Raw genomic sequence first — 26243 nt, forward strand, 5'->3', positions numbered from 1 at the left:
GCAGTGGGATGCTCACCCAGGCTGTCCATCATGGCATCCAGCACAGTGGAGGCAGCAGTGGAAATCCCAGAGTTCTTAGAGTTGAGGTTGTCTGCAGCTACGATGATGAGGGACAGCAGCATGGGGTGGATGCTCTCTCTCAGGATGGGAAGCATCTGTGCGAGGGATTCCAGCGCCCACTGGTTCACTTTCTTGTTAGAATCGTGAAGCCTTGGGGTAAAAGCATCAAAGACCTATTGAGGGAACAAAAATCCGAGTCCATGGGCTTGGCAGAAGTCAGCTGGGACTCCTCCCCCATCCCTGAAGTGGATCCCCAGACCTGTGCTAACATATTCCCAGCCTTGAGGAGCTCAACTCCTCAAAAGGGGAACAGGCAGAAAGAGGCAGGACAGACATGTGCTGAGCATGTCTCCATGTGTCAATCATCCAGAGAACCAGGGTGGGTCCTCTTCACCATTGTTCACTGATGACCTTAGCAAACCATGTTGATATTATCGCTCTCCAGTTTCCCACTAACAACGAAGGTTCCTGGAGGAGAATGAGTCTCCTCAGATCACACAGCTTGTGGGGAACTTGACTCAGCCCGGGTTGGCACCTGCCCATCAGCATCACTCCAAGGAAAAACAGGAACCCCTCCTGGTGTTTAGCAGGTCCCCAGACTGTCCCTCATTTACAGTCCAGCCACTGTCCAATCACAGGCTCTGATATCAAATATTATGCAAATAAAGAACTGAATGCGATCCAATCATTGATGACAGCACCCTCTCTGGCAGAGGGGTGGAAGCCACCCAGGAAATCTCTGAGCCTTCTAAAGATGCGCTCAAACCTCGGCCACATCTGACTATTCTTTTACAAGGACCATCTGAAAAGTGAATGCTTAGGGGCTCCCCGTACAACCCCCCCCCCAAATCGGTTCAGAGCTCTCCAGATTGAGTTGTCACCGACGGGAGAAATAAGGGAGAACACAGGTGGGAGCTCACCTGGACTAGGTTGGCAGCAACATGTTCTGGCTTGGTCTTGCAGTATTCAAGGAGCTTCCCAACGCCTTCCATGCGAGCCTGGAACTCCTTGGCCTCCAACAGCCTGGTCAGCTCCCGCAGTTGCTCTGCCATCTCCACACCACCCCGCATGGAGGAGCGGAGCCCCACCAGCCGAGGGCCATTGGAGCCAAGCCTAGGGGGAAGCAGGGGCTGACCCCTGGGGAAGAGCCCAGGGGATGAACACATCTCTCATCCCAAGCTGCATCCCACCGCCAGCTAGGACAGAAGCAGTGTGTCTCCTACAGCGGAGTCTAACCCTGGCCTCTTTTCTAAATGCTGCTTGGGGACACTGCACGTGGGGGCCTCTGGGCGTCTCTTTTTTTTCTCAAAGGACAATAAGCAAGGTCTCTCTTTCTGGTTTTGACCTTTTCTGGGGGCATGTAAAGAGTTGAGGGTATGGAGGCTAAGTAAGCATGTACCATGGACAGATGATTTGTCCAAGTGTTGAGGGCGAGATTAACCCAGGGATGATCTAATGCGTGCTAGACAGTACCCTGCCATAGAGAAGCCCACCCCGCCACAAGCCCAGCTAGAATATGTTTAACCTAAGAATAAAGAAAGGATCAAGATTCTGGAGGCCATCACATCCCACCTCTGTTGGTTCTCATACCCTGCCCCTTGTTGGCTTGGCTCTCACACAGAACAGGAAGAGAGAAGATACCTGCCCCTCACATTGGAATGGATAGCATGTCCGTCAGAGCCTAGACTGTCTCAGCCAGCATGAGAGAGGAGCTATACAGGATTCCCACCTCCCACACTTAGTTCAAAGCCAAGGTCTCAGAGCTCCTGCCCTATCCCAGGTTCCGCCCGACAGGCTCCAATGTCACCCACTCTTTCATTTGTTCCTGCAGCTCACATTCGCGCCTACTGAGTACCAACAGCTGTGTTTGGGTCCTGAGAACAAAGGGATACACAGCCTTTGCCTTAAACATCTCACAAAGAGATAGGAGACAGAGGTATGAAGAAAGGAGGCCAGCTTGTCCACCCTGAGGGTGTGGGGGCACCATGTCAGAGAGTGTCTCAGGTGACAGGCAGGCTGCTTGCTGTAGAACTAACACGCAAGCTCTAGGAACTCGGTAAACAAAGACACAACACAGCAAAGAAAGAAGGCATGAAGATAGGAAAGTGGGAGCTGATCTAGTCTAGGGAGGATAAGTTGAGTAGGGGGATACAAGATGTCACTCAAGAGCTCAGAAGGACCTTCCCAGGCATCCTGCTACGGTCAGCTACAAACCTCACAGGAGGTAGCAGAAGGGTTCACATTTCAAGCACAGGATTCCTGCTTGGTTCTTAACTGTTCCCAGTACACACCCTAGCCCTAGGCTGACCAACCAAGCACCTAAGGGACATGCTAATTTAAGTGAACAAAGAGACGCTGAGCTTAAATAGAGAGCCTAACAGAGCAGAATCGCATTCTCCTGGACTCAACATCCCTGGCAGATGTTACCAAGCCAGAATTGGGTCTGTGGGGAGGAGACCATACCCTACAAATCCGTCCATTACAGATACAATGATGAAACCTAGTTGCAGAAATGTAACTAAGTTTCAGATATGCCCCAGTTCACAACCAACTCCCATGGGCATATAAGAAATCATTGGGGGCTGGGGATTTAGCTCAGTGGTAGAGCGCTTACCTAGGAAGCGCAAGGCCCTGGGTTCGGTCCCCAGCTCCGAAAAAAAGAACCAAAAAAAAAAAAAAAAAAGAAAAGAAAAGAAAAGAAAAAAAAAAAAAGAAATCATTGGTAGCTTTGGCCATGGGACCCCAGAGACACAAAAAACAGCCATACCCCTCTTGACTAGGCAGTCCGTTCTCACACACCACCAGACTCTTCAACACTTTTCGACCTTTGGCAGATGGGAGTTCGTGATTGTCTTGTATTCCCTTGAGAAACAGACACAGACTGTAAACCAAAAGGGGCAGCCTGACATACTAGTATAAACCATAACAAGAAGGATAAGCCATCCTTCCACCTCAAAGCACCCCCAGGTCACAGTCTGGAGCCATGAAGGTAAATGGGCTGCAATCTCTACTTAAGACAAGAAGGAATGGAGGCTTGAGACACATCAGGGAAGATTCCCAGTATAAGCACTGGAGACACAAAGCACATTTAAGCCACCTGTCAATGATCATAATGAAATGAAAGTCACAGGAACCCAGACTCATTCCCCCGACCTACAGGAGGGCCGAGCTGACCACATGAGTTCCACCAGCTCACCCGTTGTTTAATGGCCGCCATGACTTTCCGTAGGTCATGAGATGGGAGGGATTGCTTCAGAAATGCATCAAACTTTGCGTTTGCCATCAAGATATTCACCATCTTCCGGCCGTAAAACCTGCCACCGGGGAGAGAACAAATGGAGAGACAGCCACTGAGAGGCTGATAAATTCACTCTACAGCTTTATACAATGTTCCCAATTATAACAGGAGAGCTTTGCATGCTTCTAATTAGGAAAGCAATCCCTACCCAGTTAAAAATTAGATTCATAAAGGAATAAACATCATCTGTAATGCCATTACCAAGAGGAAATCACTATTAAATTTTTATATATTTTCTATGCATTTACATCTTAATAGATAGCAGAATTCACGGGCAACTAGTTTCCAGACTTTTCACTTTCTTATTAATCATCTTCTTAAGCTGTGTAATATTCTTCACTTGTACCTTAGTTTCAAGATTTCCTAAAATGTATGTGCATGTATGTTTGTCTAGGTATATGTGTGCGTACAGGTACGGCAGAGTCCAATAGACAGCATCAGAACTCCTGGGTGTGGGTGATTGTAAGCTGTACACTGCTTGTACAGGGAATCGAATTTGGGTTCCCTGGGAGACTTCTCAGATGTACCAGCCCACAGACTACCTCAAAGCACAAGCAAGACACCATTGGCGCTTTGGCCATAAACATAAGAGCAGCCATACATCTTCCTGGGGAAGTGCTCTTAACCACTAAGCCATCTCTGCAACCCCCATTGGTTTCTCTAATAGATAACCATTATAGCTATTATCCAATGTATCCAACATCCATTTAGTTATATATCCAATAGAAGAATATTTGATATTCTGCTGCACAGCTATCAGAAGTGTTCTTAACTCCCCAACACACACACAGTCTGGGACACTCAGAAGTCTGTGGAATGGTATAGGATAGAATATCAACTCTACCTGGTAAATAGTGTTGACTGGGTGCAAGAATCAAGGAGAACTTGGGTTTGGGACTCAATGGATGGGTGGGAACTCACAAGTACACAAGGACTAGAAGGAAAGGGGAGGGGCATTCTAAAGTCTACAACACAGTCTGACACAACAGCTGGATGTAGTTGGAGAAAAGAGACTGAAGGAAGCCGGAGGGAGGGGTAGGCTGTATTTAGGACAATGTGAAGGGACTGGGCTTTGGCCTGTAAGTAATGCGAAGCTAAGGAATGGCCAAAAATTCATTAATCCAAATATATCTCCAGTCAGTAAAGATGTCTCATTGCCTATAACTCCAACTTCAGGGGATTCAACATTCTTTCTTGACTTCTGTGATTACCCCCCTTCTCTCTCTCTCTCTCTCTCTCTCTCTCTCTCTCTCTCTCTCTCTCTCTCTCTCACACACACACACACACATATTTGAATTAAACTAAAAACAAATTCAATCTTCTAACTCTAACAGGAAGTGAATAGGGAGGGACAAGACTAAGGGCTTGAAGACCTGTCAGGAGGCCACCATCACAGAGCAGGCAAGACATGAAGTCCAGAAATAAGCAACAGAGTGGGAATAAGATAAGGTCAGTCAGTTTGAAGAGCTGAAAAGGGAGTTGAAATTGAAGGATTTCAAAGCTTAGAGTAGACAGCATCTAGAAGAATGAGGTCCCATCCAACCTCATTTATTTATAAAACACCTCTCTCTTTTCCACAAAAGAAAACCAAGGCAAGAAAATGCTAGCTGTTTCCACTGTCTTCAGAGCCACTGCCTGGTGTGTGGAGGTTTCCAGAGGAACAAAGGTCACATGACTCGTAGTCCTTTCTTTTCTCTTGCATGCACTCTTGCCTGCTTTGCAAGAAAATGTAGAGTTTGGGTCATTCCCCTAATACGAAGTCTTGCTTTACTCATGTCTGACTGCTGCTGTGCTGCTCTCTGTCAAGGCTGTGACTGTGACCTCAGTGCCGAGGGACTATACTGCACTTCTAAGGCATTTGAGACAGAAATTAGCTCAGCATTCTCTCAACAGCACCCAAAGGGACTTCTGAACAGAAACCCCCAGTCAACAAGCGAGGAAACATTCCTAGCACCATCCCTACGGTACGAACTTTAATTTCAAAGTCCATGCAATCATCAACAGCCACCACCAAGTTTGCAGATATGCAGATAGAAAACAAAACCCAGATCGCAGTCACTGGCCGGCCAACAGCAAGTGGGAGAAGCCTCCAACTAGAAGATACATACATGCCAGTTTCAAAGATGCTATGACCTGGAGGACAACATGGCTGGGAGGATTCAGTAAAGAATGGGGATCCCCATTTTGCATCTTGAGTGACTTGGTGAGTATTGGTGACTTGGAACAACATAGGGAACACATTCTGACTTGGAAAAAAGGATGTCTCAGGGAGAAGTGATCTAGGCTAGGTTGACCTGGGAGGACATTCTTAGTTGAGTTCACTAAGACAGGAAGACACATCTGCGATGTGCTCATCTTATAGGCCCTGGCATGAGTGACAGGGGAGAGGAGAGCGCTGACTGTGCACATGCATGCAGTACCTCATTGCTTTGTGCTCGTGACAGGACTGATGCTTCAGGTCCCTACTGCCTTGACTGTCCAATGATGGACTATAACCTAGGATTTCTAGGCAAAAGGGAAAAGAATGCTTTTTCTCCTTTGAGTTGCCTGTGTCAGAGTATTCTATCACAGAAACAGTTGATGAAACTAAGGCAGAGGGCTAAGGTCATTCCACAGACCCGCCAGATGATAGGCAGAATGCAGAACTTGCCCTAAGGGGTGAGGAGAAGGAGGAAGTCCTTTGGCTCCAGAAACCAGAGTACCATAGAGGAAAATGAAATACGGTCCGCGTCATCCAGTGAGCCTTTAGATTCAGGGAGATCTTAGGTCTTGATTTCCATCCCTCCCACCTAACAGTTACCGACAACCCCAAGCCCACCGCTGCAATATTCCTCATCTCAATGAGTGGCACCACCACTGATCCCGCTATTCAGTTTAAAATCTACAAGCCATCTTTAGCTTTGATGTATCTTTTTTTTTTTTTTTTGGTTCTTTTTTTCGGAGCTGGGGACCGAACCCAGGGCCTTGCGCTTCCTAGGCAAGCGCTCTACCACTGAGCTAAATCCCCAACCCCAGCTTTGATGTATCTTTGAAAGCCACATAGCCCACATCCTGATGGCTCTGCCTTCAAATGCCCAGCCCATCTTCTGGGCCCAGCTCCCAGGATCTCCTGCCAGGATCATGGAATCACCATCTGTCTGCTATCATATGAAAAGCAAAGCCGTCAGAGAAACAACACTGAAGCACTGGGGGACGTCGCTTTCTCCTGTTAAATCCATTAAAAGGGAAGGAGGAAAAGAAGGAAGAGGTAGGTACTGCCAGTCATTGGCCAGACTGAGGGGAGATAACAGTTCAGGCATCAGGAAGGCTCTCAGGGGAGGCACTCTGGGTCATCCAGCATGGCCGCTGGAGAGTGCAGTACTGGATTTATTCCAGAAGATTCCCACTCAGCAAACAAAGAGGCTACGTCCAACTCCCTGGGCAGTAGAGGAGACAGAAGGACAGACACTTCGACCTTGCAGAAAACACTGGAGTGTGCGCAGCTTGTGTAACCAAGACCTCTGCCCCACTGATTGGGGGAAAATGGGACCTCTACAACAAAGGTGGCCTTGATCCCCAAGCCACACTCCCCAATCTCTGAAATGAAGGCATTAGACAGTGAGCCTCACATCCAAACAGACACAGTGACAACATCCCAGAAAGAGGTCAAGATCAACTGCCGTCAGCTGGTCCCCAACTCTGGTTTGGGGAGACGATCAGCCCCTGCTGTTCTTTTGCTTCAAGCCCTAACCCCACGCAATGCACATGCAAACAGACAGGCAGGCAGACAGGCAGGCAGACAGACAGACAGACAGACAAACTTTAAAATCCTCCAGAACTCTCCTACCGCACAGCTTACAGTCCAGCCTTTGACCTTGCCCTCCAAGGTCCTTCATGACCTGTGTCTGCCCACTATGAGCTAGTGTTTCTCCCAACCTGGTCATCCTTCTTTTTGTCCAATCTCTTTCCAACCTGGGGCCTTTAAACTGTTTCCTGTGCCTGCAGTTATCCCTGGCCTCTGCCTCGAGTCTTGTTCTCACATCCCCAACTCCATTTCGTTGGGTTTTGTTATTGTTGTTGTTTTGTTTGTTTTGTTTTGTTTCGTTTTGTTTTGCTTTTGCCTTGGTGCCCTGTATCTATAACCTAAACTGTTCATTATATTTATTGTTTGTTGTGTATCTTCCTCAAGTAGGAGACAAGCTTCAACACAACCAGGGTTTAATCTTTCCTATTAGTTCTCATATGATTACTCAGTGAAAAGAGTGCTTGGTAAATACCCTTGCAAAAACAGCCGAATAGACTGAGATTGGAGCTGGGGCAGATGGGCACAAAAAGCCCCATTGCAAGGAGTGGAGGAATAGGAGGTAAGAAAGAGAGGCAAAGATCACTGAGTGATTCCTGGATAGGCTGGCCATGACACTGGAGGGAACGGAGAACACAGTGGAAGGAAAGAACCCACCTCCATCTATCTGATTGTCACTTTGCTAAACTCTGAGGACAGTGAGCTCTGAGGCTGGGACCTGACCAGTGGCTTGTTACCTTGGCCACGCCCAGTTCCAAGTCCTGACCTACCTGGTGTCTTGGTTAGAGTCCTGGGCCAACCTCACTAAGTTGTGCACCAGCATGTCCGTGTTGTCTCTGGAGCCCGAGAGAAGTTTCTCTGCTCCAATCTGCTCCAGGACGGCTGAGAGATGCTTGGCAGTACATTTCCGGACTAAGGGGTTCCGGTGGCTAAAAGGAAACACAACCACAGACAACAGGTTGGTGACAGGGGATATGAAGACCTCAGACTAACATACATGCCGATCTGTAACTACAGACTGTAGAACCACGTTCACGTCAGTCATGACTGCAAAACCTCTCTTGCATGGACTGGGGCAGGGGGTTGGCCTTTGAGTACTCATTCCCAGTGACATGACTAAAGTTGACCACAGCATCAATGGGAGTGGGGAGAACAGCTACAAGAAGCCATGTGATTGTCCCCAAAGGGGCCTGTACACACCATTTCCAGGGCATTCACGCTTTTGACTTGAGGAAATTAAATCCGGGCCTAACAGTAGCTCACCTCCTCCTCCTCCTGAGAGAGGATAGTTATATTCCTGGTCCACATTTCATCAGAAAGAAACTCAGCTCCCCTGAGAGGGGCAGGAGCCCCCAGGGTACAGCTGAGGCTGCTTCTACAGCCCTGTCTCCCAAGCGTTACCATGACCACCGTGCTCTTCCTAACCTAAGCAGAGAACAGCATCCTCTCCTTCCAGCCATGCTTCTCTGAAGACCACCTAGGAAAGGTAGCAGGAGCCCACAGTGTACAGGGTTTTGCTCCCTCTGCTAAATGTGTAAGGCACTTTCGGTGAAGCCTGGTGTGGATGCTTCAGCACGCTCACACACACGCGCACACACACACACACACACACACTAACACACACACACACTCTCACATACACACACACACACACTCTCACATACACACACAGAAGAGGGGGGGAAGGAAGGCCACCAGTGTCCCCTGACACACACACACACACACACACACATACACACACACACACATACACACACACACACACACACACACACACACAGAGGAGGGAGGCGGAAGGAAGGCCACCAGTGTCCCCTGACACACACACAGGGACAGCACATACTAGACACCCGCAGATGTGAGGGCCACCAGTGCACGGGCAGGGGTCACATTTTCCACCATGGCGCCCAGAGCCCGGTTGGCTGCCCGCTGGATGAACTCGCTGGTGTTCCCCATCTTCTGCAGAAGGCAGCGGACAATCTCCTCAGCCTCCTGGTCCATGCTCTTCTTCAAAGCTCGGAAGAGGTCTCCCAGGGTGCTGATGGCCAGGCGGGATACCTTGGAGCGTAGGTTGGTGACCTTGGAGAGAGAGAGGAGACGGGGTCTCCAGGTCAGGTGTACCTTCCCAAGTGCTCTAAAGACACTGTGTGGCCCCCTCTGCCACTTCTTCATGTATGCCAAGGCCCTGCCCTCATCCTCCGCCACACTAGAGCTAAAATACTTCAGCATCTTCAGGCAGAACATACCCTCTCTGCTATCATTGGAACTAATAATTTCATTTTCATTTGTATATTTGCTTTAAATTGAACATTTTCCCCACAGGTCCATGCTGTGAACACTTGTTCCATGGGTTAGTGCTGCGTTAGGAAGATGGGGAACTTTCAGGAGTTGGAGCCTAACCAATGGAAGTAGGTCACCAGGGGCAGCCCTTTGACTGCTCTATAGTGGGCCCCTGTCTCCACTGGGCTCTCTGATGGCTGTATCTGCCATTGTGTGAACAAGGGGCATAGTACACACCTACGACCATGCATAGAAGCATTCCCGATTGCCACGCCTCCCCTGCCCTGATATGCTGAAATCCCCCTGAGACCGTGAGCCAAAATAAATCTTCCCTCCAGGCGCTTCTCTCCAGAGTTTTGTCACAGTAGCGAGGAAAGGACGGACGCAGATGGTTCACAGAAATGGCCCACTCTGCTCTTCACACCACACTCATGCCGCAGAGGCAGAAACCAACCCTCGACCACATGACACGGTCCCGCCAAGTGTCAACATGATGTCCTCTGCACCACACCCTCCCACCCCCGCTGGGACAGTCTGTTCCCAAGGCTGTAGACTGGGATCAAGCTCACGTTACTGCCTTTCAGGGCAGGACCTGGGCAGAGATCCAAGCCTTGGGAAATGCTACACCAGCCCTGAGGTTGAGAATCAACCCAGAGTACTCCATCCTTCTTCAGATGTCACAAGTGCAGAAGACAATGAGCAATGACAAATGGGAATGTATGACTTCAAATGTCTCAACTCCCTAAGATGACGAGATAAAGAAAACCCAGTTCTCAGTGCTGGCATCCGAGGGGTGGCTATGAACTCCCACCTCGGTGGCTGGAGGCTGATGAACAGGCAGAGATAGACTCCAGAGAGCCGCCGTCTCTCATGGCTGCTGTGTAACTCACCTGAACAGCACTGACAGGGGAAGGATGTGTATGGATTTGGGGAAGAGGCAAAGTACAGAAGCTGTGGGTAGGCCTCACCTCTGCAGTCACTGCCAAGGACACATCGTGCAGTCGTGTACCGAGGACCTCCGAGTGACAAGCCGCCAGGCGCTGGATGTTCACCAAGCCCTTCTCCTTCATTTGCCTGAGAAGCAAGGCCAGGCCTGTCACAGGACGGGAGGAGGGAGGTGCCCTGTTTCTCGGCACACAGCTCCCAGCAGGGTGTGATTCAGAAGCAGGGTTTCTAGGGGTGACACCCTAGCTAGCTGGTCAATGTAAGCTGTTTTATGGACTCTTGGCAGGCCCTCCACTCTGGCCACCCAGGATCTATTTGGGTCTCTGATACAAGATAGACAATGCTTAAAATGGGGGCTAAAGATCGGAAGGCTTCTGCAAGCGTTCCAGGTCACCAGTAACTGCTTTGCAGGTGACTAAGACCATATGTCTCATTTGTATCATGGGGAGACCCCTGTATGTACTTGGTTTAGATGGGCATATATCTTTGTTAGGATGCTTGCCTAACATGCACAAGGTCGTGGGTTTGGTCCCCACCACCACATAAACTGCACGTGGTAGCACATGTTTATCGTTCCAGTGCTCAGGAGGCAGAGGCAGAAGGAATAGAAGTTCAAGGTCATTCTCGCCAAGTTCAAGGGCAGTCTGGGATACATGTGTTTTAAAACACATAAATCAATAAACTTGATTTAGAGAAATAAAGCTCTGACCTTCCTTGTTCTCTTTGTTCTGTATTCAGATTCCTACCAACCATGCCTGGCTACAGCATGTCACAGAACAGTCCACGGGCAGATTTGGAAGGGCCCAGGGCATGTACAAGAAGTTAGAGATATTAAACATATAAACCTACATATTTGCACACACACACACACACACACCTTTCCATGGCAGCAGACCCTACTGGTGAGGGAACCAGAAAGTTGGGGGTGGGAGATCTTCTGTAGCCCTCCCAAATCCCACCCCTACACAGACCAAGCCACGGGACATACAATGCAGGCACCTCCTCACCAGTCATTGCTGCTGAGGCACTGAAGGGCTTCTGTCAGCCCCAGCTCTGGGTTGGAGAAGGGCCTGAACTCCCTGAGAGCTTGAAGATCCATCTCCTCTTCCTCCTCTTCCTCCCATTCAGGAGAACCCAAGGTAAGCATGGCAGGTAATGAGTTAGCTGTATTCGAGGGAGACAGCAAGCATCACCCAGGAGGACAGAGAGGCGCATGTGTGAAAACACACACACACACACACACTCCTTCACACACTGAGACTGATCCTCAGTACAGCCCCACACACAGGGAGAAAAGCTTTGAGGCTGCGAAGCCAGCGGCTGTACCTCACTTACCCTGCCTCCCATCCTATTCATACAGTGCCAACCTCGTTACATTCAGAACACACTGGCGGCTGGGCATCGCACGGAAGCTGCTGAGACTCACCTCCAGTTCTTTCCTACCTTGCTTGGGATACATAACAATGAGCAGCGGATAGACTCCTTGCTCACTAGGTAGCATTCTGCGCTCAGTTTTCTCCAGAGAACCATCCCTCCCCTGTGAGATGCCTGAGCATAGAAGCACTCATGGGCAGATGGCAGAAGGAAGATAGGGGACAGTGAAAAACACTGGAGGAGACTGTCACCTGCAGGGTCAAGATGTAGCCACACTTCCAGGAACTGACAGAAAACAGGGACGAGCATGGCTGGGGTGTGGCTCAGTGGTAGAATGATTGCTTAGCATGTGTGAGGCTCTGGGTTCAGTCAAAGACAGACAGACAGACAGACACACACACACACACACACACACGTATGCAAAAGAGAATCAGAGACAGAAAAAGAGAAAGAGATGCATGGAGAAAGCCACAGAGACAGACAGACACACAGAGAGAACAGAACATGTTTTCTTTCTTGTGGATAGGTTCTAGAATCAGAAAGTTCTAGAGCAGAAAGGCATTTCAGACACCTAACATACCCCATGAGCTCCTCTATCATGTAGCCATCACTGGGCTCCCCTCCCTCCCATGTCTTCCTTCCTGGCTAGTTCTGCTGTGAGGCTTCCTTGGTTCCCTTCCCTCAGAATGACTTCCACTAGTATACTTGCATGTGTGTGTGTGTGTGTGTGTGTGTGTGTGTGTGTGTGTGTGTGTGTGTGTGTATTTTACTGGAGAGTGAACTCATAATCTTCAAACACACCAGTCAAGACTGAACCACTGAGTTCGTCGTCAGCCCCTGTCTTTACTATCTCTTCATCTCTAGACAAGGTCTCACTAAATTGCCCAGGCTGGCCTTGAACTCATTGAACAATGCAGCTGGCCTTGAACATTCAATCCTCAGCCTCCTGGAGAATATAGTGTTATACCACCACTACTACCGCGGTAGTAGCCAGCCTCCAACTGCCCTCCCTACCTCCACACCACCCTCCAACATCCGCTCTCTCCTACCTAGAATTTAAGCCCAGACTTGCTCGTAGACACACACCCAGACACAGAAGGCCCCGCAGGGGACACTTCAGCTTCTGGTCTCTAGGGTTTGTGTTGACCATCTTGGCCTACCCTCACCCACCAGCCTCTCAACAGTGCTTGTAAGTATGGCTTCCCACCAGTGGTCCAGGAATCCCCATGTTCTGCACACACAGGAGGAGTGAATTGAGGAAATGAAGTCAAGCTCGTCTCTGGGCACCTCCTCTCCTGAGACAGGCTGCAACTTCAAGAAACTCATTAGGTACGCAACAACAGCCAAGTTCCAACCCTGAAATTCCATCACTTCCAAACTGACCAAAAGTTAGGTGCAGATGTAACTGATAAAGCAGCGTACAAAGGGACACTTGCAGGGTTGTCAGGAGCGTAAGAGGATTCAGACTTGGCTTCCAGGGAGGTCATGAGAGGAAGGCGTTGTCTTTTCCTAAATCTACCCATCTACACATGCAGCTTCAACAGTGACACAGGAACAGACAGACCGTCCTGGGTCCAAGACTCAGCGGCCAAAGTCTAAGGCTAACAGCCCACCATCACTGTGGGTGACGTGAGTCTTGAACTCTCCGTCCCACTGTCTACACTGTGAAGGCAGTGGGTTAGGTGGGTGTGAGCTTCTCAGTATTGATCACTTTCGTGATTCATTCTCTCACACACACCACCCCAGGTCACAGGGAACTGGGAATGGTGGCTCCTCACCAATCATCTGCTAACTCCAGTGCATTCTCTCCCTCTCTCATGAGAGAGAGAGAGGCAGAGACAGAGAGACAAAGATAAAGCAGAGAGACAGACAGACAGAGACCGAGAGATAGAGAGATAGAGGAGAGACAGACAGAGATAGCCAGCGTCTGAGACAGAGACACAGAGAGATAGCAGGGAGAGAGACAGAGACTGAGATAGAGACAGAGAAGGTCAGGCCTCGAACATGCTAGACAAATGCTCTCCCACTAAGCTAAAGCCCTAGGTAACCATATCTCCTATAATTCTCGCCTTTTTTTCACTCTCTTCAAGTCCAGACTCTGTCTAGATCCTAAATACATTAATTTTAAAGGGGATTTTAGGTCACAATCACAGGTAAACTAGTACTACTTGTAACATACTATGGCGTCTATAATAAAAGGAGATTAATCTTTAAAGCCCCAGCTATGAAATTTCAGCTAGCTCATAAAGTCTCTGAACCTAAGCATGGTTCTCTTTGTTAAGACAAAAACCAGAGCAAAGATAAGGGTGGGAGGATACACGCACCTGTGATCCTAGTCCCTGAGAGACTGAGGGGAAAGACCAAGGGCCACAGAGGGCGACCCAGCACACAAGCGATTGGAATAAAACCACAGATACTGAAGAAGAGTCCCAACTTAAGGCCTTCTATTTCACACAACCGAAAAGATTCAAAGAGTGGAAAAGGCAAGTCAAAAACATTTATAATACCAAAATTCTGCTTTACCTGGCCATCATTACCTGCCACGTGACAGAAAAAGGGAACATGAATCAGAGTGATTAGTTTCGACTTTTAGTTTAAAAAAAAGTTTTCAAATGAAAGAACTCTAGAATGCCTAGTGTAAAAAACAAGAGGGGGAGGAGGAGAGGAGGAGGAGGAAGAGGACAGGCAGGAGGGGGAGGAGGAGGAGGGGGGCAGGAAGAGGAAGAGGACGGGGAGGAGGGGGAAGAGCAGGGGGAGGGGGAGGAGGGGGAGGGGGAGGAGGAGAAGGGGAAGATGAGAAGGAGGAAGAAAAGGAGGAGAAGGGGGAAGGAAAAGGGAAGGAGGAGGGGGAGGATAATGGGAAGAGGAGGGGAGGGGAAGGGGAGGGGAGAAGGAAGCGAGGCTGCTTGAAAAGTGTGATGGAATGTCCCCTGGTTCCTTGGCATGTCCCCTGAGGTGTCCATGCTAGATCTTGGATTCCTTGGTCCCAGCCAGCCCTATCCAGTCCCAACAATATGAAGTCACAGGCAGGCATCCAAAATCTTCCCAGAGCTCCCCTTGGAAGTAGTTCCTTGCCCCTATCTTTGGTCCTCATATACCGATGACTTCTCTAGGACATGTCGCACTAGGCTAGCAGAAGTGCCTAGCCATCTGCTGTACAACATACAAAGACAGGTAGCCAGGGTCCCCCTGATCATACTCCAGAGCACCCAGAGGTGGCCCAGACAGAGGTCAAGTCCCACCTGATGCATGGCGGGCAAAGCCAGGCTCCTGTTTGCTGACAGGGATGTTGGGCAGGGAGGCTCGGTTAGCCCGCTTCCTCTGGAGGACTCCTATGTTGTTTCTGCGTGGACTGCTCATCCCAGTGGGCTCTGACAGGGTTCCACTGCCCCTTAAAGGAAGGAGGCCTGTGGGAAAAAAAATCCTGGTCTAAGCAGGTCCCCTACATCCCTGGCATGATGTCTCTGTGGCAATGGATGCATCAGCAGGTGTCAAGGGGTAATTCTCTGTCCTGTCAGAATGGGGAAGGGGAGAATGTGAGGGCAGCCCCTCTTTTGGAAGGTTGAGAGCCCAGGAGTTGTCCAGAAAGCTTTCCCAGTGGACATGCCCGCCCAATGCATCAGTACCTTCCTTTGCTGAGGTTCTCCATGTGCCTAAGCCCTGGGAAGCCAGTTCTCGCTCCCGCTCTGGCTCCTTTGCCCTCCGAAGCAGTTCCATCTCCTTCAGCTGCTTCAGTCGCATCTTTTCCTGGGCAGACTTGGAAATGGTGACTTGGACCTGGCACAAGGTCAAGGAAATGTCTATTAACCTTGAAAACCCAACCTGTCTTTCTACACTTTTCATTCATTTAGAAACAGAAGACTGCCTTCCATGTGTCAGCCACTGTCCTAGAGGGAACAAAAAAGAGCTAAGTCCTGATGCCCTGCGAGTGTCACGGAAGGGGTGAGGCACAGACAGTAAATAGTCAGTCTGTCTGTAATGTCATAGGAGATACGCTAGAAGAAAAGTAAAACAACAAGATGACGGCTTTGATTTCAGCGAAGAAACCCCTTAGACAGGGGACTCCCTTCAGCATGAAATTTAAATAGAGGCACAAAGGAAGACAGGAAACAGGCCACACAGTTTTGAGGAGAGAAATGTTTTAGCAGAAGAGTGACTGCAAAGTCCCTGAGGTTGGGGTGTGCTCAGAACAAGTGGGGAGCACTGAGTTAAAGCCAGCCAGGAACTGGCAGGATCCACTTTACACTGACTTTTAGGGCCAGTAACAAGGGGGTCCTGCTCTTTGTCAGGATGTAAGAGGTCATTTAAAGTCTTGAGCACAGGCATGACAGGATCCAACTCTTGCACTGGGAGAGAGCAATTTCTCCAAAGACTTATTTTCATAACATTTTATCTTTAAGTAGATTGATATTTTTAAGAAGCCATGAGGCCTAGAGAGACGACTCAGTGGTTAAGAGCACCCGACTGCTCTTCCAGAGGTCCTGAGTTCAAATCCCAGCAACCACATGGTGGCTCACAACCATCTGTAATGAGATCTGATGCCCTCTTCTGGTGTGTCTGAAGACAGCTACAGTGTACTCACATACATAAATAAATAAAATCTTTTTTTTAAGTCATGCATTAAAAAAGATGATGTAAAAATAGAAACAGGTGTAGTGATGCACACCGGATCTCTGAGTTTGAGGCCAGGCTGGTCTACAGAGCAAGTTACAGAAAGAAGAAGTAGAAGAGGAAGAGGAGGAAGAAGAGGGGGGAGGGGGGAGGAGGAGGAGGAGGAGGAAGAGGAGGAAGAGGAGGAAGAGAAGAAGAAGAAGAAGAAGAAGAAGAAGAAGAAGAAGAAGAAGAAGAAGAAGAAGAAGAAGAAGAAGAAGAAGAAGAAGAAAAAGAAGAAGAAGAAGAAAAAGAAGAAGAAGAAGAAGAAGAAGAAGAAGAAGAAGAAGAAGAAGAAGAAGAAGAAGAAGAAGAAGAAGAAATAGTTGTTGTTGTTGTAGTTGTTGTTGTAAAAGTGGGATAAAAAGGCACTTTATGCAGCCTCCACCAATGATCAACAACCATAGAACACTTTGATTCTGTTCATGCTGACTATTGAGTGGAGAGAATCAAGAGCATGGAAAGCCATTAGGGAATAATGGGGCATCCATGCAAGAGTGGGGCATGGGGGTGGACCAGGGTAAAGGGAGGGCACGGGACAGTGGGGTGCAAAAGCTGTTTGCAAGAGTTGGTTCTGCTGATGCACAAAATAGGGAGAGAGACAAGGAGAGGGAAAGAGAAGCCAAAAGTGGACCTGGTTGTTTTTGGCCTGAGCATCTAGGAGTTGCCATTCACTGGTAGAGACTTTGTGAGTTACGGATACCAAGGTAGGAGTTCTAGGCCCGGTAGACTCGGGACCTAATCAGATATTTAAGTAAAGATGCTGAAGGTAAGGGGAGGTGCGGTGAGGACTTTGACTGTCTTTAGCCTACAGTACTTTAGACACAGCAGTTGGTACCATGGACCAGAGCACACACTTCTGAGATAATCAAATATCCCAGAGACCAGAGGACTGAGCCCTCGGGTCCTCAGTGTCTGCAGGTCAGATAGATGGAAGGGTGTACAAAGGAGGGAGGAGAAGAGCTGGCCTTGATGAATCCCCAGAACACCTCCTTTCTCACTTCTGTCCCTAAGTTCAGAAGGGATGTGTCAGCCGCTGAATCAAAAGCTGGCGCAAGGCAGAGGAGAATTGAGATGTGGCATTTGGGACCTCGGAGGGGTGGTAAGGCCTGAGGCTGCCAGAAAAGGCCAACAGAGAGTCAGTGGGCTGCTGGGAGTGGCCTGGGTTCCAGGAGAATGTCCCGATATGTGGGAATGCAGGGGCACTGGGTGGGTGGGGCCAGAACAGGAGATGGTTGTGAGCAAGTGGGACCTCGGAGTTGGGATAATATGGTTGGAACCAAACAACTTGTAGTGCCCAGGCCTGTGGAATGACTGCAGAGTGAGCGGCTGAGGCGGGCTATAAGATAAAGTCATGTCATGCATAGATTTCCCATGGCTGCCCTCATTAGAGTCTGACTCTCATGTCGTCAGCGAGGCATCCGTGTCAGAGACAGAGCGCACGCTCAGGGCGGGCTTTCCAATATCTGCTTCAGAGCTAAGCTGCTATGGCTGTTTGGAAGGAAGAACACAAGGATCCCATAACAATGACTCTGTGTGACTAAATCCATCTCAATCGGGGAGGAGAAGCCACTTCCCGAAGGTCACCTTCCAAGTGCAAGGTATTTGTCAGCCTGTCAAGAACAGCTTTGGCTCACCAGCCTCTGAGTCAGCTGCCCCTCTGTTGCTATCTTGGGGGTCAGTTCAAATTACTCAGCCTGGCTCAGCTAAGCCTCTGTCCTCTTCCCAGCATCCTGCCCCGCTCCAGCCCACATGTGACCTTCTTCAGTCCTTCCCCCGTCTTCCATCTGCCTTCCTCCGGGCTCGACGAGTCCCCACCCTCGACTTCAACTTCCTCTTTGTTTCTCTCTGTCTCTGAAGCCCTCCTCCCCAAACAGCCCTGGCAAAGCTTGTTTCTGCCTCATTCCCCAGCAGCAGGCCCTGCACGGCAGATTTTAGAAGCGTGCGTGCATCCAGCCAGTTGGACCTCAGCTTGCTTCCTCCTCCTGCTTCCCTGGTACCTTGGTGCTGGACTCCCTCTGGTCTTCTTCGTTCGTCAGGGAGCGGGTTTCTTTGGCATGGCTGGAGAATGCTGTCAGAGTAAAGGTGGACTGTGACGAAGCCAGGGACGTTGGAGGGGCTTCAGCAGACTTGGCTTTGACAGCTGGGACCAAAGGCTTTGGCGCTGGAGAAGTCAAGAGCAGGGACAGAGCTGAGGACAGTGGCACCTCGGGCTGTCAACGGGTCCCTGACCCTGGGCCTGATGGATTTTACTATACAAGCCCTCCATCTTCAGTCCTTCTGGCCCACACTTCTTCCCCAGTGGGGAAGTTAGATATTCTCCAGAGTAGCACTGCCAGGGATGCCAAGAGCCGTGTCATACTCCAACCATTCACTCACTCATTCATTCATTCAGAAAGCAAGAACTGCACATTTTATTTTAAATGGGCAGAGAGTGGAAAGTCGGTCAGATAGAATAATTCTGCCAAACATTACACCAATCCAGCAGAGCTGGAAGGGGCCTGAGAATTTTTGAGCACTAGTCCAGTCCTCTCATTTCACAGAGCGGGAGCCTGAAGCACAGCCCCCTTCTTTTCCAAACAGCACCAACTCCGTAGCATCTCACTGTCACCCTGTATTTCCCAATCCGTTGACTTACAGGTACATTTTAAAACAGACAGAATAGAAATGAGTCCCCCAATTTCCTCCTGCCCTTGAATTCACCTCCTCAAAAGAGCCAGCTTACAGGGGTTCATTGAAATTGGGGCTGCCATGTGGGGATGCCCAGGACTGGAAAGGGCTCTTTGGTCACCATTTCTTTTTCTTTTTTTAATTTATTTATTTATTATATATAAGTGCACTGTCACTGTCTTCAGACACACCAGAAGAGGGCACCAGATCCCATTACAGATGGTTGTGAGCCACCATGTGGTTGCTGGGATTTGAACTCAGGACCTCTGAAAGAGCCGTCAGTGTTCTTAACTCTGGGCCACCATTTCTTTATGAAGTGTCCCTCTGCTCGTGGCACGGTGAGGAAGGGTTAAGAAGTCAGAGATGTGGGAAGAGACACAGATGTTCAGGGGCCAACGGCTCAGAGCGAGATTTGTGAGAACAAACGCCACAAGATGGAGACAGCATGGCAGCCCTTAGAATACACAGTTGAGCAATGCCATCCCAGCTGACAGCCAGAGACAAACTGTGCTCCAAGATTTTTCATATATCAATTTCTTACCCACACCCCCAAGGGACACCTACAAAGCCTTGTCTGGGCAGGTTATCCCTGTTTATGGACACCTGGTGACATGGTCTCCTGGCCTAAACCCCCGTGCCAGCCATCTGAGGGTTAGCGCACAAGGACATAGGAGGTCTCAGGTGTATCGCCTCGGGCAACCCAGACACATTCCACACAACTGAGACAGGGAGACAGGAGAGGTATCTGCCTTTGAGGTGTTCCTGCTAGGCCTGCCCCTCAGGCCCAGCTCAGAGCATCCAGGGCAACAGCCTGTCACTCTGCCAGCCACCTCACTTGCTGAGCTGACTAGTCAGGGACCTGCCAGGAAGTCTGCCACCCTCCCTCCAGTCAGCAAAGCAGTGGTCTTGTGCAGTCTGAGCTCAGAGTGCCCCTCATAGGCTGTGGCCTCTTTTCCTGCCCCCTAATTGCTCTCCAGCCACTGGGCAGTTTCATCCCACGATCTCTCCCAGCAGCAGACCATCAGCCCAGAAGGGATGACCTTTTACACCATTCCCCTCCCTTCTCCCTCCTCTCTTTCCCTTATTCCTCCTCCTTCTAAAAAAAAAACTGCTCTTGCTCCACATCCACTCTCTGGTTGGCCCTGCTCCTCTGACCTTTGACTCTGCTGACGGCAACTGCCTGAGGCTTACGAGTCGTGGTTTAATATTTCACTCTGTCCAGTGAGGGCATCTCTGTGTGCTTAACCCGGACGGAGCGAGACACCTCTGCTTGCTGTGCCAGGCCCACGCTGCCACAGTGCAACCCTGAATGCAGGTCTAGCCAAGCTGCCTAACAGCCTCCAAAAGCAGCACTGTGAGCTCACTAAGCCTCAGGGTGCCCTGGATCAAACTCCTGAGCCTGGGTCACCTGGTTCGTCCCTCCCTCGTCCCGACCGTCATGTGCTATGTGAATTGGCGTGCATCCTGGTGCTTGGCAGAGAGGGTGCCGATAAGTACCGTTGCCTTCCTGGTCTCTGGTGCAGTCTTACCACCACCCTAAACTGCGATGACTTCAGCTTCCCCATCCATCTGTGAAGTGAGAGGCCCGGCCTGAGAGCCCTGAGGTCTCTCCCCTGGCCTCATCGCATAACCCAGAGCACCAGTCAAAGGAGCAGAAACGAGATGAGCCCTCGTGGGGATACGTACCCAGAGATTTAGGGGTCTTTTCCAGAGGCCCGTTCTCACAAGTCAATCTTAAAAGTAAGAGAGAGAAAAGAGCTGTGTGAAATCCACTTAGCCAGAGACACCAGGGCCAGAAGCCTGGTGCTGCTCCAAGGAGGAAGGTAGTGAGAGGGACAAACAGATAGGCTAGCTTCCCTGTCAGAGTGGCAGGAGGTATATAGCTCCTTAACAGCAAGACTGGGTTGACTATGAGCCAGGCCAGCCTGGGAATCCACACCCAGGGCAATTCCCTGGCTCTGTAATCATCTATTCCCTAGGTAACAGAGTCCATATGCGACCTGCTGTCTTACGTTAGACCTACGTCTGTGGCTGTAGCGTAGCCCGCTGGAGAACCTGGATTTCTCCCCTCAGCTCCAACCACAGCCTCTGCCTTGTCCCCGGCTGCATGTGCTAGCTGCTTAGCGTCCTTGCCTACCCACTGGCATGTGTTGTCTGTGCCTGGCTGTATTGGTGTTTGTTGAGGAGCAGTACACATGAGGAAGGCGCACATGCATGCAAGTGTGTGTGCCTGTGTGTGGAGGGCCAAGGTTAACGCTGAGTGTCTCCCTCCCTCCCGCCCCTACGTTTTGAGGGCTCTCACTGAGCCCACGCTTTGCTCTTCCAGCTAATGTGGCTGCCCAGCTTGCTCTGAGGACTCCGTCTGCAACTCTCACACACTGGGGTCATCGGTAGGTCCTGATGTCCACCAGGTCTCATGTGTGCGTCACACAGACTTTGCCTGCCAAGCCACCTCCCCAGCCCCACAGTGGCCTTCTAACATCAGAGCTGTCTCATTCCCATTCCTAAGAGCTTTCAGTGACCCCTCGTTGCTTCAAGATAGGGCTTAGAGGCCTTAGGTGAGGACTCGTAGGCCCCTCGTAGGCTGAGCCAGCTTCGCGAGCAGATTCTTTGTAGCTTCCTAAAAGTCTCTGTCATTCCTCCCTCTCCCACTGTCCCTCCTTCAAAATTGCCCCCAAGAAATCATCCCAGCCTCACTGAGACACTTTTCAACTGGGCTTCCCAATAGACTGGCGAGACCTGTCTCACCTCCAATATCACTGGACTTGGACTCAATGATTTGCCCTCAAACCTTTCTCATCCCCCCAAAATGTATTCATTCACCCTAGTTTCCAAAACGCCTAGTAGAAAGCAGGTACTCAATTGTTTTTTTCCAAGTGAATAAATGATTAGGCAGATGAATGAATGAAGTGGCAATAGGGTGAACTCCCCTATTTGCTAGACAGCCTTACAGAGGTGGGGAAGAGAGAGCCAAGTTGCAGATGGCTAAGGCGGGTGTTGTCTATGTGACTAATCCCTGCCAGGCTCACAGCTTAGCATCACAGGATTTTGAGATATGGGCCCTAACCTATTAAGTGCCAAGTTAAAGAATAGAAGGAGGTTTTAAACAAGACGAGATAAATAAAATAGACATAAAAAAGAAACAAAATCAATTTAAGTAGCCAAGATTTATTAGTTAAATCAATGAAACAATGGAAGGGAGGTGGGGGTGGACAGGCAGTCCGTGCTGTGTGGACAAGGCAGAGGTGACCCCTTCCTGTCCTCACCAGCCATGAAAGCCAGGTGAGGTAGAGGTGGAAGGACCGTGTTGATGTGCAGGACAGAACGGTGCCACAGAGGAAGTGGCTCTGGTTCAGGAACCAGCATACTCACAAAGGAGTCAGATGAACCCTATAGAGAGCACCAGAGAAGGGAGGCTGCTCCCTGGAGGTCAAACCAAGCTGGCTCCTCTCAAAGCTGCTGGCAGCAAAATGGGAAGAAAGGGGAAGACCACAGAAGGGTTGCTCAGGGATTGAACACGGAAGGGAGGCTGAACAGCAAGGAGCTGGATAAGGCAGAGCAGGACAATTTGGATGAAGTTAAGCAGCAGCTGTCAGTGCAAAGTGGGAGGCAGCAGCAAGGACAAGAACCAGATGGGAGCTTCTTTCTGTGTGCGTTGTTATTGCAAGAAAGGCACGGGGAGGGGCACTCAGTGAGGGACCAGAAGCACAGGAAGCCAGAGCCAGGTTGCTGAAGATGTATGCAAAGGACAGCTCCTCCATCAAAGGGCATTTGGGGAAGCTCAAGGTGCTTCTCGTTGCTATGGTAATATGCATTCCCTTTCCTCCTACTTCCTCTAATGCTGACCAGCATGCCATGAGAAACCAGAAGTCCCAGTGAGAGTGAAGGGCCTCCAGGGACAGGTCAGGCCATGGCAAAGTCATCCAGAGGCCCATGATCCTGGAGGTCATGGGCATGGGGAAAAACTCCAGAAAAAAAAAATAAATAAAACAAAACAAAAACAAACAAACAAACCCAGGAATTTTGAGGATGGGCAAATTTAAGCAACAGACAAAGGCATGTAGGAGAGTGCCTGGCAGATCAAGACATGGGTATAAAACCAGAGAGAAGGATGAGAAGATGCCAAGGCTAGCCCAGCCCAAAAGATCATGAGATAGGAGGAAAGGCCTTGGACAGAGCAAGGAGAGCTGCATGTGAAGAGAAAATGGAAGAGCTCTAACCAGAAGCAAGTGCCTGGACACGCTCCCACAGCCCGCAGGATGGGCGTGTGCAGAGAAAGCAGCACAGGGAACAGGAGATCAAATAAGCAAGAGGGAAATGGGAGACTTTGGAAGATCAGGCCCAAGAAATGCAGGAAGAGGGTGTGGCAACCCTATGTAGTGGCTTATGTGACAAAGGTACCCCACAGTCTTGGCATTTGAACACTTGGTCCAGGGTGGGTGGAATGTTTGGCTAGTGTGGTCTTGCTGCAGGAACTATGCCATTTGCTGGCAGGCTCTGGGGTTTCAAAAGCCTCAAGCTATTCCCGGAGTTCTCGCTCTGCTTCCCGCTTGAGGGTCAAGACATGAGCTCTCAGTATCCTGTGCCACGATGCCTGATGCTTCCCCACCATAGTAGACTCTTACCCTCTAGAACTGTCGGTCCATATAAACTCTTCTGTAACTTGCTTGACCCTGTGGCGTTTTATCATAGCAATAGAAATGTAAACTAATCCACCACACTAGGAGAGCCAGACCCACTCACAGACACTCACATGTGTGTGTACCAACGCACACATACACAAACCTGATTACAGACATACACTCACAGGCATGTGCCTATGGATTCTTACACACTCGCTGGGGCATCAGTCTGGGCTAGCCACTGGATGCTAATAGTCATGTAAAAGGCTCTACCTGTCTTCTTTACAAGCAGATTCATGATAACCTAGAGCCTCTGCCAACTGCTTCTGGATATGGAGATCCTTTTGAAGTCAAAAGTATTATGGAAAATCCATATGCCCACACATATGCATATGCAAACATGCATACACATGAGCACACACTATATACATTTTATACACACACACACACACACACACACACATTATAGGTGATAATAGTGGTGGTTTTAGTATCCATCATCTAAGAAAACACACAATAAGAAAGAGTCACCACGAACGTGATCTTGCCCTAAAACAATGTGTATTTTATTCATCACTATGGCAACTGTAGACGCTAAGAAACTAGAAAACAGGCTGCCCACGTCGTCGCTTGTCATGAATACCTTCAGAGCCAGCAAGAGTTCAGGATCACAGAAGCTGCAACAATGCTATTGCCTCGGTGTGCCTGGCATTTCTGGGAGGGGATTTTACCCTTTCCAAACCTGGTGCCTCAAAGCTCTGCCTGCCTCGGTGACTCAGCAGTGAGGAGCCCAAGGGAGTGGGGGTTGGGGTGGGACAGGTTACAGGAGGAGTGACCGCAAACAGACTTGAGATATTAAGTAGGCCGCTTACCGGGTAGGTGGGGCCCTTGTTCCCATAAGCCCATCTTGGCCTGGACACAAAGGGCTGGAACGGGAGCCAGGCCTGCAGGAAGAGGTCCCCGTGGGCATCCGGGCCTTCGGAATGGGCGGGATCACGATGCCGCCCAAAGACTTGTGCATCTTCTCATCTGCACAGTGCAGGTATTGCCTGGAAATCTGCACCTGCAAGGGGGAGGGAGCCTGGTCCTTGGAAGCATTACTCACACTGTACTTTCAGCTCCTGGTAACCTCGCACAAAGCAGCTCCTGACAGCGGGCGAGGGGATGCTGGGAAATGTCCTCTTGTTCCCCTTTTCAGTCTCTTAGCCCCGCTCCGACTCTGGGAAGATCTCCCCTTCCCACTCACTCCAGGTAGGAAGACTGGGAAAGCCTTTCTGTTGTTTTAATTATTTTTTGGATTTTTTTTTTCTTCTCGTTTCAGAAAAATCCTTGACTGTGTAGAGCTGGAAGGGACCCTCTAAAACACCCAATTCAAAGCTCTGGTTTTACAGATGCACAAAATAGGGTCGGGAAGGAGGTGGTCCCCCTATGCCAACAAGTTGGCATTAAGCAAGAGATGACCAGAAAACTGGGAAAATCCCAAAACATGAAGAGGAAAGAAAACCCAGGGGCCACCAACTCCAGGACAGATAGAACTGTAGCCCCTGCACCTCTCAGGCAGCCTCTGAACACTCTCAGGCCAGCCATAATGGTCTGGATCGCTACAGGGAGATGTGAAATGAGGGCCTAGAGTCTCTCTCAATGCCACCCTAGTCTTAAGGACTGTCCTGAGACACTCGCAGAGATGCACAGAGGACAGGGACAAGAGTTGGTAAAGGAACAGAGAGCAGGTAAGGTAACTGCAGTAAAGACCTGAGGCTGCAGAGCTGCCTTACCTCCTGGGCACCGGCTCCTGGTCTGCCTCCAGGCGGGTCCAGGTCCTTCTCCTTGGCACTGTTGGCCTCAGGGGTTGTGGGGATGCTCTGGATGGGAGGCATTGGCCTGGGTACCCTCAGGAGCCTCTGTGAGGCAGTACGGGGAATGGTGCTCCTCAGAGGAACTCCTTTGGGGCCTCCCACCGGATCCAGAGAGACTGGGCAAGGGTAAGATGGGGAACGAGTTAGTACCTGGAGAAGAGAGAGCTGAGGATGATAGCTATACTAACTTAGGCCTCATGTACTGGGAGAAGGGATGATGGAGGAGGGGAGGGGAGAGAGCCGGGCTCACTCCAGCCCTGTTCCCAACATCCACCAGAACACTAGGTAAGCAGCAGGTTTTGTGGGTCCCTTTTCATTTCCATACAACTTGGTAGAAATTCAAATCAAAGTCAAAGATGGGTGGAAAGGCTAGAGCAGTGTTGAGCTAAGAGAGGGCAAGCTGGCTCTGGGATATGACCCTTCATGTCCCTCCCTACCTTCAGATCTAAAATGTCCCTCCTCAGACTCCTGCTTGGAGCACTCTCTCCCATCTGGCTCTGCTATTTGGAGCTGCTGAGGAGGCTTCAGGAGATGGAGGAGGGATGGGAGGAAGTAGGTCACTGGGGGCAGGCCTTTGAAGGTTACAGCCCAGACTCTGGGTCCAACCTTGCACTCAGCTTCCTGGTTAACCTTGACAGGACCAGCCTCAGCCATAAGCACCCACTTCCATGAATGGCGCTCCCCCACCCTGCCTGCCCCACCGTGGA

At 49.9% G+C, this 26243-nt stretch overlaps 1 protein-coding gene across 6 annotated transcripts in view; it reads right to left on the reverse strand.

Moving 5' to 3' along the window:
• The window catches only part of Togaram2 (TOG array regulator of axonemal microtubules 2), a 57822-nt gene that overhangs the window by 14783 nt on the left and 16796 nt on the right, over positions 1 to 26243 (reverse strand). For 3 of the 6 annotated variants that reach the window (XM_017594409.3, XM_017594408.3, XM_017594410.3), the window contains 14 exons: positions 25456 to 25652; positions 24553 to 24743; positions 20745 to 20791; positions 18389 to 18552; positions 15365 to 15515; positions 14981 to 15145; positions 11372 to 11528; positions 10388 to 10493; positions 8983 to 9218; positions 7910 to 8068; positions 3257 to 3374; positions 2828 to 2922; positions 981 to 1197; positions 17 to 233 (listed from right to left, as the gene is read on the reverse strand). In XM_017594409.3, coding sequence (XP_017449898.2) covers positions 17 to 233; positions 981 to 1197; positions 2828 to 2922; positions 3257 to 3374; positions 7910 to 8068; positions 8983 to 9218; positions 10388 to 10493; positions 11372 to 11528; positions 14981 to 15145; positions 15365 to 15515; positions 18389 to 18552; positions 20745 to 20791; positions 24553 to 24743; positions 25456 to 25652 — 2220 coding nt within the window. Of the gene's footprint in view, positions 1 to 16; positions 234 to 980; positions 1198 to 2827; positions 2923 to 3256; positions 3375 to 7909; positions 8069 to 8982; positions 9219 to 10387; positions 10494 to 11371; positions 11529 to 14980; positions 15146 to 15364; positions 15516 to 18388; positions 18553 to 20744; positions 20792 to 24552; positions 24744 to 25455; positions 25653 to 26243 lie in introns of those variants that run through there. The other 3 variants (XM_002729599.7, XM_063262603.1, XM_063262602.1) reach the window with 3 other exon arrangements.

Source organism: Rattus norvegicus, chromosome 6 (genome assembly GCF_036323735.1).
Source record: "Rattus norvegicus strain BN/NHsdMcwi chromosome 6, GRCr8, whole genome shotgun sequence".
In the NCBI taxonomy this organism is placed as follows: domain Eukaryota; kingdom Metazoa; phylum Chordata; class Mammalia; order Rodentia; family Muridae; genus Rattus; species Rattus norvegicus.